This window comes from Drosophila bipectinata, chromosome XR (assembly GCF_030179905.1).
Source record: "Drosophila bipectinata strain 14024-0381.07 chromosome XR, DbipHiC1v2, whole genome shotgun sequence".
NCBI lineage: Eukaryota > Metazoa > Arthropoda > Insecta > Diptera > Drosophilidae > Drosophila > Drosophila bipectinata.
The window spans coordinates 4,142,019-4,157,465 of record NC_091735.1 but is presented as its reverse complement, the minus strand read 5'-3'; the positions used below and the strand labels follow the sequence as shown (position 1 = coordinate 4,157,465).

The window sequence follows — 15,447 nt, the reverse complement described above, 5'->3', positions numbered from 1 at the left end:
AATTAAGGCAGCGTTGTGCATCTCTTGAGTGAGATTCTTCATCTCTTCAATCAGTCTTCATCTAGCTTTCTTTGAGTTCGGACGTCTACTTTTTCGCTCATGTCGTCTCTCGTTTGCACCGAGTGCAGTGCAGAAGTTACTGCTACCCAACTTCGTGGGTGTAAGGCCGTTCGGTGCGCGTCGATCTGCCGGCGTGCCTATCACACCGCTTGTGTTGATTTGCCCTCGGAGAATATAAAAATACTTATTAACATTCCGAACTTAATGTGGCAATGTGATAGCTGCGTCATTGGAAATGATTCGCATTCCAAAATTGATGAGCTAAATCATAAAGTTCTAGATCTGGAGTCCCGCTTCGAAAGCCTTAATGCCAAAGTTGACCTAGCCCTGGTAAATGGAGCGGCTGTGCACGCTGGACGCGCCTCCTCGGCTGGGGTGCAAGTTGTTGCTCCCCCTGCTATGCCCACCAGCACTGGGAGCATAAAGGCTACTCTGGGGCAGGCCCCAACGGCATCTAAGGGGGCTGTCCTGAAGAAGAAGCGGATCAACCCTAATAGGCGCATTGTGGGATAAGCTCCCAGTTGCGCTCAACTTCAAGCTTCCCACCTTGAAATACCTTCATGTGGGTAAATTCGCGACGTCTACCCAACCGGATGCACTGTGCAAATTTGTCGCAGATAAGCTGAACGTGGAGCCCAATGATGTGCTAGGCTGATCAAAAAGGATGCTGACATCAACGCCCTCAAGTTCGTCAATTTTAAATTGGGAGTTCCGGAGCAAAATTTCCCAACAGTCTTTAATGACGATTTTTGGCCTATGTCGGTAAAAGTCAGCCGGTTTGTTCATAGAGAGCCGGCTAAGGTTATTGACCTCCCGGCGATTCTACCTTTACCGCATTTGCAATCTTCAAAAAACCCCCAGTAAGCGGCGCCGCTGTCGCCGTTACATCTTATTCTTCTCAAGCTGCAGTTCGTCACCCCGATTGCTCTCTCCTGCGCTACCAACAACAATCGGCGTGGGCGTTCATGGTAACGGTTGACGCTGTCTTCAATCCCTCCAATAATTGGCTTCGTTTGCTGATCGATATTCTTCAACAACAACAACTTTTTTCAAGGCGAGTTGTTTATTTCTTATCTTCACTTGTGGATGCCCAGCAACAACAAGACGATGGTAATCGAGACGTTGGCAGCGCATCGCTTATCTTATCTCTTTTCGCTGGGCCACTCGCTGGTGCTTTCTTTTCGCCGATGGAAGATGTTTATTTACGTTTTGGACCCGTGGGTGGATCTTTGCTGCGTTTGGATGTGCCTGACTAGGAACGCTCAATGTTTTCACCTGGCACGGAATCTGCCTTGCTACTGGACTCTCGCAGGTCTACTGATGAGTCTAATGGAAATTTCTATGTGTCCTTGTCGGCTATTTTGCAAGCTATGCGTATTGGATATGCCTCCACATGCACCAGCACCAGGAGTGCACTTTCACCATCACCGCCTTGCCGTCCAATTCCCAGTTTGGACTGTAGCTACTCGTCGTCCTTGGACCCTAATAAAAGCCTAAAAGTTCTATTCCAAAATATATCGGAAATGAGAACCAAGACCCGGATGGTATTCCTCAATTCTTCTGCCTCCGATTTTGATGTAATCATCCTTGTGGAAACCTGGCTCAATGACAAATTCAGCTCCTCTGAGTTCTTCGAGCCTAATTTGTACCATGTATTTCGAAAGGGCCGAGATGCATTCAGTACCCAGTGTGAGCGAGGTGGAGGTGTGATCATCGCTATCCGTCGATCTCTTCAGGCTACACCACTGCGCCTTCCTGTGGCTGACCCTATACTGGATCAGCTCGCTGTTTCAATCCAGGGCTTCCATGGCCCGTTCGTCATCATTGCATCATACATCCCTCCGAACAGCGCATTTAGTATATATCATGCGCATATGGAAAACATCACTAGTGTCTGTGCTAGAACGTCGGACCCTACCGCTTTGATGGTAGCTGGCGATTTCAACCTGAGCTCCATTGTCTGGTCTTGGGACCCGGAATCTCCCTGCATGCTACCTAGCAACGTTCACCAGAGTCATGAAATTGTAGTTTTAGATGATATTTTTAGTCTGGGCCTCTCCCAAGTAAATAATATTTTTAATGATTTATCCAAAATTCTTGATCTTATATTTTTAAATAATTTGATTAATAGTAAAGTAGAATTATGCAATGTACCATTAAGTCATTGTGATATGCACCACAAGCCGTTGGTAATTAAATTTGAGTTTTATAGTTTTTTGCCTTCTGCTTCCCCCATTCCATATTATCATCTGAATGATACTAACTTGTCACTTATTAACGCCTCTATTTCAGCCTTTGATTGGGTTTCCCTTTTTTCGGATGGCTCAATCGATGATTGTTATACTAAGTTCTTGGTTGCCCTTTTTAATATTATTGATACTTATGCCCCTGTGAGGGTACGAAGATCCTATAGGCTTCCCTGGTATACAAAAGGTTTAAAAAACTTAAAGAATAGAAGGGATAAGCACTACAAACGATTTATATTGACAGGTGAGACTCGAGCAGGAGAGCTGTACCGGCCATTTAAGCGGGAATTTGATTTCCTTAATAAGTTCCTTTACAATCAGTATATATCCGATGTCGAAGCTAGCCTTCGATCCAATCCTAAAGCTTCTTGGCGGTTTGTTAACAGCAAAAAGTCAAAATCGGACATACCTTCATCCATATGTTATGGTAATTTAGCAGCCGACTCGGATCAGGGCGTTTCTGATCTTTTTGCAAAATACTTTGCCTCTAACTTAGAGCCGAAGGTTCCTTGGAGTGATCATGAAACTCTTCTTAGCATTGAGCCTTTTCTTAATGTGAGTAACATGGACGTTTTGGACGGTGACCTAGTTGAAGCCACTGGACATCTGACCGAGTCGCTCACACCTGACGTGGACGGTATCTCCCCATTCTTTCTTAAGAGGAGTATCGCTTCTCTTTCTACTCCCCTTCAACTGCTGTTCTCCTTTTCGCTCTCTTCTGGTAGATTCCCCCACCGGTGGAAGATTACTTCTATAACGCCTATTCACAAAGGTGGCAGTAGGTGTGATGTTACCAACTATCGACCTATAGCCAAAATTTGCAACGTCGCTAAGATACTGGAGCGGATAGTAACTAAAAAATTGACTTTTCTGGCTCGCAGTTGGTATTCCTACCAAAAACCGTTTAGTTATATGGAAGCTATAACATATAGTCGACCGATCGTTATGAAATTTGGTAGGTCGGATAAACTGACCAAAAATGTACTCTGTACTAAGTTCCAGCTTCCTATCTTCAAAAACACGAAAGTTGGGTCATTTCCGATCGATCAGTTATGTGGCAGCTATAGGATATAGTCGGCCTTATAAAATTTGGCGTGTAATGTTTTGCTAAAAATAGCTCTCGTGTCAAATTTGAACTCTCTTACTCAAAAAACACTAAAGTTATACCATTTCCGATCAATCGGTTATATGGCAGCTATAGGATATAGTCGGCCGGTCGTTCCGACTTATATACTGCGTGCAAAGGAAAGAAGGTGTGTAAAAAGTTTCAAGTCGATAGCTTTAAAACTAAGAGACTAGTTCGCGTAGAAACAGAGAGACAGAATACAGGAAATAAAATAGACAGGAAAAAATGGAAATACAAATTAAGTTGTAATTAGGTTAAGTTAAGTCATAGTAGTATACAAATTTGCAATAAAAAATATATAAATATTTATACAAAAAAAATTTCAGTGCTTTCCACAAGAATGAAACAACTGGCCATTTTATTAAACGACTTCAACTTTGAGTGTATAGGTAACGCGCAGACTGATGATGAGAACGTCATTTGCGAAAGCTTAAAACGATTTTGTGGAATTATTGGAACCATTGAAGATGAAAGGGAAAAAATGGTGAGTCAAATGAACATTGTAACATAGATTTTATATTTTATTGTTTCTATATAGCTAACTCTGGCTGACAAACATATTATTGAATCACTGGAAGAGTTTCGAAAAAAGCAAATTGGAGGCGTTAAGGAAAACAAAAAGAAATTTGACAAAAAAACCGAAAAATTTTGTCAGTCCCAAGAGCGTTTTTTAAATATGTCCACAAAAAAACCCGAAAATACTCTACAAGAGGTATGTTTTCAAGAGAATAATATTTATTTATTGGGGGACTTACATAACTTGCAAAGTATGTTTATTGAGTCCAGATGTTCAGAACTCAACAGGGAAAAATTTCCGACATTATATATATTCTTAATCAAGACCACAATAAATAAAATAGTTTTGAATGTTCGTCTTTCGGTTTGTCGTTCTGTCTGTTGTATGTATTTTAGTCGCACAGTTGAATTAGTTAATCGCACTTGCAAAACTCACTATAATGTAAGGCCAAATTAGGCAAAAAGTATAAACTTTCGTGCGTAGGCGCCATAAAATTTTATAGGCGATTGGTTCAAATTGTAACATATAAAATGTATTTCCATCACATGAAAACAATGTATGAAAATTATTTTTTTCTTTGGTAAAAATTTTCTTTGGTTTTTATTTTAGTTTTTAATGTATTACATCTTCTTCATAAATGACCCTAATAATAGGATATCAAATATTAGAAATAATTGTTAATAATGTTTACATGATTGGCTTGCCCTAGAGCTAAATTCTAGGTTGGGCGGTCGTTTCGTCGAAGACAGGAGTGACTGGATAGTCTTGTAAAGCCTCTGGCGAGATAGTTGGGATGTGAAGAGAGCTTGATGTACTTCATTGTAACTTCATTGAGTTATTTTTCATTGTACTTCATGAGCTGGTAAAATATCTAAGACTCTTATATTTTTGTATCGAACGTTTTACGGTTCCTCTGGGCTTGTTCTGAGAATACTTTACTGGGCTCTTTGGACTATGTAAATTTTTCTGTTGCTGGCATTCACCGATTGAGAATGCGAGATGGCCTATTCACCTTAGATCACCGTTCTATCCTTCCCCATAAATGACAGCGATTATGTATTCCTCGAAAGTTAAGTTCAGTATAGCCTACTTATTGGAACTCTATCACTAAGGCGCCTTAGTCTTTACTTATATCTGTTCCTTGAATTTCCCGGGGCCTGGGCACAGGTTCCTTAGATTACCGATGATCCTTACCGAGTGCTACGACGGATCTCTGAAGTCGATTCCAAAATAGTTCCTCAGGAGCGAGCGAGGGTTTTTACAGATAGTCACTTTGGTTAGACACAGATTGCTTGGGCTTACTTTGCTGCTTGTTGTTCGATCTAAGTAATCTTGTTCAGCTCTGGGATGCTCCTTATAGAGCTTTTCCTGGATCTTGGAATTTGGGAGTTTCCTTTCTTTTTGTGTTTTTTTTTTTAGATTTTAGGATCAAGGGCATTACTGGTATTTTTTTATGTTTAATTAATTTTCGGAATTTTTTGATACTTAATCGTATGCTTTAATTTCTTTTTTTTTTATTCATTTGTAGCAAGCATTGTTACAATGTTGCTCGTTAGATAACTAATAGGAAACAGTTTCTGTTGGTGTGCTTACATTTTAGCGGGACGTTGATACTAGCGTATCACTGGATACTGGCGTCGGGCGTTATCTTCTTCATGCATGTGTGAGGATAGATAAGCCGCTTCTAAACATTTGGCGTGCAGAAGGGGAGTTATACCGTTGCCATTCTAGACGTATTCGGCAGTCGGCAAGGAAGAGCGGTTTTATTTGAGCCCGTTTTGTGTATACGGTCTTTTTATACCCTTGCAGAGGGTATTAAAATTTTGGTCAAAAGTGTGCAACGCAGTGAAGGAGACATCTCCGACCCTATAAAGTATATATATTCTTGATCAGGATCACCTCCTGAGTTGATATGAGCATGTCCGTCTGTCCGTCTGTCTGTCTGTTTCTACGCGAAGTAGTCTCTCAGTTTTAAAGCTATCGACTTGAAACTTTGCACACACCCTTCTTTCCTTTGCACGCAGTATATAAGTCGGAATGGCCCGGATCGGCCGACTATATCCTATAGCTGCCATATAACTGATTGATCGGAAATGGTATAACTTCAGTGTTTTTAGAGTTAGAGAGTTTAAATTTTACACGAGCACTATTTTTGGCAAAATAATACGACATGCCAAATTTCGTAAGGATCGGCCGACTATATCCTATAGCTGTCATATAACTGAACGATCGGAAATAACCCAACTTTCGTGTTTTTGAAGATAGAAAGCTGGAACTTGGTACAGATTATATTCTTGGTCAGTTAATCCGACCTACCAAATTTCATAACGATCGGCCGACTATATTTTATAGCTGCCATATCACTGAACGATCGGAAATGGGTTTTGGTAGAAATACCAACTTTGGTACTTTTGAAGATAGAAGTTTGGGACTTTTTTTTAGATTTTGTATTGTAATAAATTGGATTATTTTTTCATATTCCCATAAGGATCGGCCAACTATATCCGATGTTTGCGATATATATCCGTTTTCAACTGCAAGGGTATATAAACTTCGGCTCCGCCCGAAGTTAGCTTTCCTTTCTTGGTTTTTTTTTTTTTTTTTTTTTTTTATACCGGTTTTTCAGAATTTGGAAATGGCTTGTGCATCAATAAGAGCATCAGCTAGCATTCCTGTATTAATCATAAAGCTTAGAGGCCCAGACGACCGAGGGGCGCTCAAGAAACGATTTGTTAGAATATATATAGCTATTTTTAATTTATTAAACTAGGAGGAGTTACTAAGGAAATTTAAAATTCTATATTTTAAATTTGAAGGCAGGAACGAGACCAATGTAGTTCAAACATAAGATCCTAAAAGGGTCGTGCTGTGCATATGTCGAACTACAAAGGGTAAGGAATAGAGGACTAAAGTTTCTAGTCCTTCTATTAGGAATGATAAAATTTAGGCATGTTAGTAAATGCTGGCTATCTACATCCCCATCGATTAGGTTATGTAGTAAAACTACCCCGAGCACTGTCTTACTATATGTTTATCTTGCTAAGTTTATTATTAGGAGTCTGCTACTATAAGATGAAAGATGACAATTTGCATCCCAGTTAAGACCTTTAAGTGAAAAAGTTAAGAAATACTTTCGTACGGATTCTATGCGGTCCTGATGTACTCCATATTGGGGACTCCAGACACATGAACCGTACTCTAGTATAGGACGGACCAAAGAAATGAATAGTGTTTTGGTTATATAGGGGTCATTAAATTCTTTTGACCACCTTTTGATAAAACCAAGGACTCCTTTAGCCTTATTAACCATTAAGGAAATATGGTCGGCAAATTTAAGTTTGATGTCTAATAGGATGCCGAGATCATTAACCTGGGTTAATTTTTCTAAGGCAATCCCATTAATAGAATAAGTAGCTTGCAGAGGGCAAGAACGATAAAAAGACATATGTTTGCATTTAGATCCATTAAGTATTAGATCATTAGCTAAACACCATTTTTGAAAGTTATCAAGGTCAGACTGAAGACTGCATTGGGCAGAGATGGATTTGTACTGAAGACAAAGCTTTACATCATCTGCATACATAAGAACTAGAGAGTTCGTTAAAGCAGGGGGCAAGTCATTTATAAAAATCGTAAATAATAACGGGCCAAGATGACTTCCTTGAGGGACGCCGGATGTAGCACGGACCAGACGGGACTGAATGTTTTTAAATAAAACTCTTTGTGTCCTTCCATCTAGGCAGCTGGAGATCCACGTTAAGAGGTCTTTGGGAAAACCCAGCATATTCAGTTTACTCAACAAGAGTGAGTGATTAACTGAATCAAATGCTTTGCTGAAGTCTGAGTAAATTACATCGGTTTGATATCCCTTACAAAAGCCATCTATGACAAAGGATGTCAACTCCAATAAGTTTGTGGTGGTGGAGCGACGCTTAATAAAGCCATGCTGACAAGGAGTGATGATCGAAGAGCAAAGGTGTTGCAAATGAGGGGTAATTAATTTTTCAAATAACTTTGGAATTGCCGACAACTTAGAGATGCCTCTGTAGTTGGCAGCCTCGGACTTTTTCCCCTTTTTATGTAGGGGAATTATAAATGATTCCTTCCACTTAAGGGAAAAAATCGAGGTTTCCAAAGATAAGTTGAAAAGTCTTAGAAGAGGTTTGCACAGAGCCGTGGCACAATATTTTAGCACACAGCCTGGTACTCCATCGGGGCCTGGCAAATAAATCGGTTTGACCCTTAGAAGATTAGATAATAAGTTGTTCTCAGAAAAAATCGGACAGAAAATAAGATTTGCTGCTTGAATGTTATATGCGTTAGGCTGATTTGTCAATTTAGGCGGAGAATAAGTTGTTTGAAAAAATTCTGCGAATAGATCGGCAATGGCCTGATCAGAGGTCGCAGAGGCATTTTCAAACGTAAGCAGGGGTGAAAAAGATACGTGTTTACGCTTAGTGTTTACAAAATTGTAAAACTGCTTTGGATCCTGAGTAAATTGTATCCGGCAGGGGTCAATATAATTCCTATAACATTCAGCGTAATGCACGGTAAAATTAGACCGAGCTAGTAGATATCTTGAAAAATCAATATACTGTAGGTTTTTTTTATATTTAAGTAAAAGCTTATTTTTTATATTTTTTAGGTTAGTGAGGCACCTTGTAAACCAAGGAACCAACAACAAAACCATTTGTTGAAGCGGACGGATATTTCCATGGCACACATGAGTCAAAAAATGTATTTAAAGTACAATAAAATTTACTTAAAGTGACGTTAAGATCAGTGCATGCCAGAATATCGGACCGGTCATATGTATCAATAAGGCTATTAAGTTTGTGAAAATCTGCTTTACGGAAACAGCGAATCTTATTTACCACGCGTGAAGACATCTGATCGATACGAGGAGTGGTTTCGATTGAGACCTCCAGCGAGGAGTGATATGGATCCTCTGGGGTTGAAAGGGGAAAAGCTCTGGAGAGAGCGGTACCATCAGGATCAGATACAAAACATAAGTCTAAAAGCCGACCTAACGAATTTCTAACATGGTTAATCTGACCTAGGGACATGTCAAACATGCCCGCGGTGAAGTCATGGTGAGTGTAAGTGACAAAGATGGTGAGACTTTAATTCTGGGATATTAAAGTCGCCCACCGCTACGAGTCGGTCACGATCCGTCATAAGATTAAAGACGTATCGAATAGCGAACAAATGCTGCCAATATGTGGGCGGCTCAGACATAGGCGGTATATATGAACATGTAATGTATAAAGATTTCTACGCAAATAAATTCTATGTCACCAAACTCTTGGCATTTCACCTCTTCAGAAGCAAGAGTAGAGTCTACCGAAATGAGGACTCCACCTCCCCTTCGCTGAGGTCGATCCCGTCTAAAAGTGGTGTACCTACTTGGAAAAACTTCGGAGCTAAAGATGTCCGGCTTTAACCAAGTTTCTGTAATAGCTATAATATGGGATGCAAAGAAAGAACTATCAGATATAGATTGGGGACTTTGTTACGTAGCCCCCTAGTATTCTGATAGGTAAGAGTTAATGAGGAAACTAGTTTTTTGGGTTAGTAGCCAAAGAAGAGGTGGAGGGTTGGTCGGTGGTTCCGATATTGGGAAGTCTCACTCCCACTGGTTTATTAACTTTTTTCTTCACGGAACTAGGCTGATGTTCTTGGACGAAAAGATTCTCTGGCCAAAAACTGGGAGAACAAATCGTCTTGAACATCAGCGCGGGCACACGAATCTTGAAAGAAGACGTGCGCCGTGTATTATTATATTTAAATTTAGTTATGTCCTCCACCTTTATATCGGCTTTTGTTGTGGCTTTGATATACGCCAAGATATCAATCTATGAAGTATCAGGGGCAAGCCGAGAAACAAATACATGTTTCGATGGAGGAATCAGCTGTAAGGGTTTTGGTGTCGCAGGTACGAGAACTGCAGCATCAGTCGGTGCCGGTGGTCCGGACTGTGGAATACTCTTTTGGGTGACTCTAATGGGGGTTTCGTTCACTGGGGAAATGAGCAATTGTCTGATATGTCCGCCATGGCATGCCACACCATGCTGGCAGTGTAAACCAGTGGATTACTGTGACTCAGAGGATATCGGACACAGACCGTGAATATACAGTAAGCAAGGAAAACGGATTCCAATCGAATCCAAACTAAAAGGTGACTGTGACACGCATAGGATTTTTATTATTGAGCTTAACTCGATTTTTTACCATGTCAGTCTAGTGTCTCATTCTCTTTCATTTGCGAAAACAAGAGGGAGATTGTCTATATTTGGGTCATATCGAAATAGTCCTCCTGTACTTCTCGTATTTTTGTATTTCACTTAGTTTAATATAAATCTCCACTGCCCTAAAACTTTCTAATCAATGCCATGTGAGAACCGAAGGTAAGCCTCTAAAATTTATTATCGGTCATATTATTTACGTCTTCAATCTTGATTAAGATTATTATCGCCAATTTTCGTTATTATAGATTCTGTGAAGATGTCAGTTAGAAGAAGTACCGAAAACATAGCAGCCACTCCGTTGGAGAATCAGGTGCTGTGTACCATTTGTAATGACACGAACCCCAGTGATAGTATTATGGAAACCCCATGCAAGCATAAGTTTCACAAAGCATGTCTGTTAGAATGGCTTGAAACAAACTATACCTGTCCAAATTGTAGGCAAAGCTGTCCGCGAGCTTTGATGATAGATAGACAATGTATTCCTTCTGAGCGTAGAATGCCAAGTAACTTACAGACTGACCAGGATTCTAACCCAAATCATTCCGGAGCCATTCCAACATCTCGTATGAATACTAGATCACAGGTTTCTAACAACCCAACTACAAATAATCAACGAACCAGAGCAGGTAGTTTGAACCCTAGACGCGAAACCGTACAGGATAGGATTTCTAGGAAACAAAACTCTATACAAGAGGAAAGCATGCAGCAAATTATATCCAGCTCAATGAAAAGCTGTAGAGCAAGTATTGAGACTCCTTTGATGACCAAATAACCACATCTATTAGGAATTTTAATATCTTCTCTCGAGATCCGCGAGATAAACCCCAACTTGAATGGGATAACGAATTAGCACCTCCAGTACCACGAGTCAGTAATGCTAGCAATGCGCGCACCAACAGCCAAAGATTTCGGCCACTAAATAATAGGTCAAGTTCTAACGTTTCTAACGTCATTTCCAATTGGCGTATCAAGTTCACTTGCAGGAATGATACCCGGATCAGAGATCAGACCGAGTTATTAAAAATGTTATTGGCGCAGAAAGCAAGGAGCGAATGAGAGTTTTGATGAATTCCTTGACTCCATCTTATCAATATCCGATTCAATGCGCGAACCCATGTCAGTAACAACCCAAGATCAGACCCTAGATTTAGCTAGTCTGTGAGAGAAGAGCCCTAGGCAAGAAGAATTTGTTCGTAACTTTCGTATGCGATCAACGACCCGACATGCGTAAGCATTTTGTATAAGCGCTGAGTGCCCAACAAGAATCCGAAGAAATTAAATTTAATTTATTTAATTTTATCAAAAACTATTTATTGATCACTTTGAGTTATTTTTTTTCAGACTAAAATGTTTTTTTTTTTTATTTTTTATATTTTTTTTTTTATTTTATTTTTTTTTTTTGCGGTCTTTCAGAATTTGGAAATGGCTTTGTGCATCAATAAGAGCATCAGCTAGCATTCCTGTATTCATCATAAAGCTTAGAGGCCCAGACCACCGAGGAGGACTCAAGAAACGATTTGTTAGAATATTAAGTTATTTGTTAATTATTAAGCTAAGAGGAGTTAGTAAGGAAATTTAAAATTCTATATTTTAAGTTAGAGGGACAGGAAAGAGATGTAATAGAGTAGAGACCATTGTAGTTCGAACATAACACCCTAAAAGGGTCATGCAGTGCATATGTCGAACTACAACGGCTAAGGAACAGAGGACTAAAGTTTCGAGTCCTTCTATTAGGAATGTTAAAATTTAAGCGTGTTAGTAATTGCTGGCTATCTACATCCCCGTTTATAAGGTTATGCAGAAAAACTACACCGAGCATTGTCCTACGATTTGTTAAGCTAGGTAAGTTTATGAGTAAGAGTCTACTACCATAAGATGGAAGTTGAAGATTTGTATCCCAGTTTAGACCTCTAAGTGAAAAAGTTAGGAAATTCTTTTGTACGGATTCTATGCGGTCCTGATGTACTCCATATTGGGGACTCCAGACACATGAACCGTACTCCAGTATCGGACGGACCAAAGAAATGAATGAGGTTTTAGTTATGCAAGGGTTGTTAAATTTTTTTGACCACCTTTTAATGAAACCAAGGATTCCTTTAGCCTTATTACCCACTGAGGAAATATGGTTGGCAAATTAAAGTTTAGTGTCTAATTGGACGCCGAGATCATTAGCCTGAGTTAAGTTCTTTAGGGCAATCCCATAAAGAGTATACATAGCTTGCAGAGGCCAAGAACGATAAAAAGACATATGCTTGCATTTTGATCCAAACCAAAAATTATAAAGTACATAGATGGGACATCCCTTATAAAGATACATTTTCTATGCCGGGTTCCAGCGCTGGAACGAGCGGGTTCCACCGCGCGACAAGTTAAGTTTGCGAAATTTTTCGCGCGACAACAAATGTGGGATAGCCTTGTGGTAGAGTGATTGGCTGATGTGCAGAGTGAAACGAGTTCAAACCAGGCTTGGGACATCCAATTTTTTGTAATTTTAAATCTATTTATATATTATATATGTTTATTCCTTAAATGTGTTTTGCAAAATATATAATTCAATAAAGAAAAAAAAGAAAATTTGAAAATCACCTTAAAATTTCCTCAGTTTGTTGTAAAACCCGCTGTAAAATTTATAAGTGCGGGTTCCACGACAAACGGCTGGCAGATGAGAGAGGGAAAGAAAAAATTATATTTTTAGAACGTAACATCTTTGGAACGATGAAAATTTGAAACGGGTAAATCCAACCAGTGTGAGAGCAAAGAGATCAGAAATATCTTCTACTATCCTTACTCTTCAGCTCTGTTTTTGGTATGGATTCTAGTGGGCGGTAGTTTAGATTTTGAGAAAGTTTTAGTTTTATGATTATTTTTATATTTACTTTTTTTTATTCTTTCTTTTTTACTTTTACTTTTTTTTTACGTTTAAGTTTTTTACCTATTTTTAATAATATATTTATTTTTAACTTTTCAAATTTTCTTTATTATAAGTATTTTTAATTGCATTCTATTAAAATTTCTGTAAAAATAAGTGGCGGACGTATCGGATAACAAAATGCCGGACGGACTCCCTTGAAATTTTATTAGCCGGACATAATGTTTAATTTTTTTTTTTATACTATATGTTGCGGGAATTCGAAGTTTTTTGGCGCCGCCCGAGTAAAGACGCCCGTGTAGATGCTGATAATTGTTTATTGTTTTCTTCATTTATAACAGGGCAGCAAGGGCTAACAGTGGTACAGTCGGTAACCACTCAGTGATAGCAGCACTTTAAATTCCTAGTATATGGTTGTACAATTCATAATCAAACTTAAATATTAATATGTCCTCACTTTTCGTCCGCTTCCCTCGAGTGTCAAATAGAAAAGAAATCTTAGGCACATGGTTACCGGCTGAGTTAACAGAGATTCAACACCCGTTTAAAACACCCGCTAGGTTCTGCAACTTCGGCGTTGCCGGCTGCCACGGGAGCAGTTTTGCTATCTATCGTAACACTATAATTAAAGAAAAATAAAAACAAGAAAGGAAAGCTATCTTCGGGCGGAGCCGAAGTTTATATAACCTTGCAGTTAAAACCGGATATATATCGCAAACATCGGATATAGTTGGCCGATCCTTATGATTACATCATAATAAAACTAATTAACTAAAATAAAAAATCTAAAAAAAAGTCCCAAACTTCTATCTTCAAAAATACGAAAGTTGATATTTCTACCAAGTACCATTTCCGATCGTTCAGTGATATGGCAGCTATAGGATATAGTCGGCTGATCCTTACAAAATTTGGTAGGTTGGATCAAATGACCAAAAATAGAATCTGTACTAAATTCCAGTTTTCTATCTTCAAAAACACGAAATTTGGGTAATTTCCGATCGTTCAGTTATATGGCAGCTATAGGATATAGTCGGCCAATCCTTATAAAATTTGGTATGTCGTAATGTTTTGCCAAAAATAGCGCTCGTGTTAAATTTGAACTCTCTAATTCTGAAAACACCAAAGTTATACCATTTCCGATAAATCAGTTATATGGCAGCTATAGGATATAGTCGGCCGATCCCGGCCGTTCCAACTTATATACTGCGTGCAAAGGAAAGAAGGATGTGTGCAAAGTTTCAAGACGATAGCTTTAAAACTGAGAGACTAGTTCGCGTAGAAACGGACAGACGGACATGCTCATATCAACTCAGGAGGTGATCCTGATCAAGAATATATATACTTTATAGGGTCGGAGATGTCTCCTTCACTGCGTTGCACACTTTTGGACAAAATTATAATACCCTCTGCAAGGGTATAATAAAAAAATTATAAAAGAAAGTAAAATTTCAAAGTCCTTACGAGGACTTGAACACAGAAAAAATGTACATAGAGTAACTTCTCTATGCCTTACGCTATCACCGAGTCTCGACCTGCAGCGATTAAAAATACTATTTGTTCTACTAACTACCACATCGGCGACATGAAAACGTGCTTTCCCTCCTCACCAACAAGCTCGACGTAAAAAATTGACCGTTTTGGGCCCTGATGTCCCATCTATGTACTTTATAATCTTTGGTCAGACTAAAGACTGCATTGGGCAGAGATGGATTTGTACTGAAGACAAAGCTTTGCATCAGTGGTCGGCCCCTCAATACATTGATATGATTTTAACGCATTAGTGTTGTGAGGGTGATTTTCAGGAGCAAATTTTAAGTCAAACAATTTCAGTTGTGTCCCATTGTGCAGATTGCAGTAGTCTCCAAAAGTGCACACTTGCCGTCCCCTTCTTTCCTATGCCTTTTTTTTTAGAACCGTTAAAGCTCCCTGGCATGTGCAAGTAGGTTCGTTCTCGCTGCAAAGATAAGCCCAGTTTCACTTTCAAATCGTTCTTTGACTCAAGCTGATTGATCTAAGATTCCACCTTTTTAAGAATGAAACACGTGGAAATACCTAATTAAATTACACGTGTTCCGCAATCCATATATTTGAATTAAAGTGAATTTATGAAACTAGTTGCAACCAAACAAGTGCGAGTTTCAAGTGCAATTGAGAGTTGCTGTTTAATTTTCCCTGTGGGTCGGCCAATATCAGGTGAGAAAAAGAAACTGCAATTCTTGGGAAGTTCTAATGGCCATGTATTTCGCAGAGCCATGGTGGTCTGGTATTTCGGCCGAGCACATATATAAAATATATATAAGCCAGAAACGCAGGAATCCGAGATGAGGAATTAGAGCTATCGAGGATCGTTTTGGAGGAAAAGTAACGGAGCTTTTAGATGC

The 15,447-nt window shown here is 39.2% G+C and overlaps 1 protein-coding gene across 7 annotated transcripts in view; it reads left to right on the top strand.

The window, feature by feature from the left end:
* The window catches only part of Graf (GTPase regulator associated with FAK), a 379,470-nt gene that overhangs the window by 119,705 nt on the left and 244,318 nt on the right, over positions 1–15,447 (top strand). For all 7 annotated transcript variants that reach the window (XM_043211294.2, XM_070276585.1, XM_043211293.2 and 4 more), the window contains 2 exons: positions 3,759–3,916; positions 3,971–4,144. In XM_043211294.2, the coding sequence (XP_043067229.1) occupies positions 3,759–3,916; positions 3,971–4,144 (332 nt within the window). The remainder of the gene's footprint in view (positions 1–3,758; positions 3,917–3,970; positions 4,145–15,447) is intronic.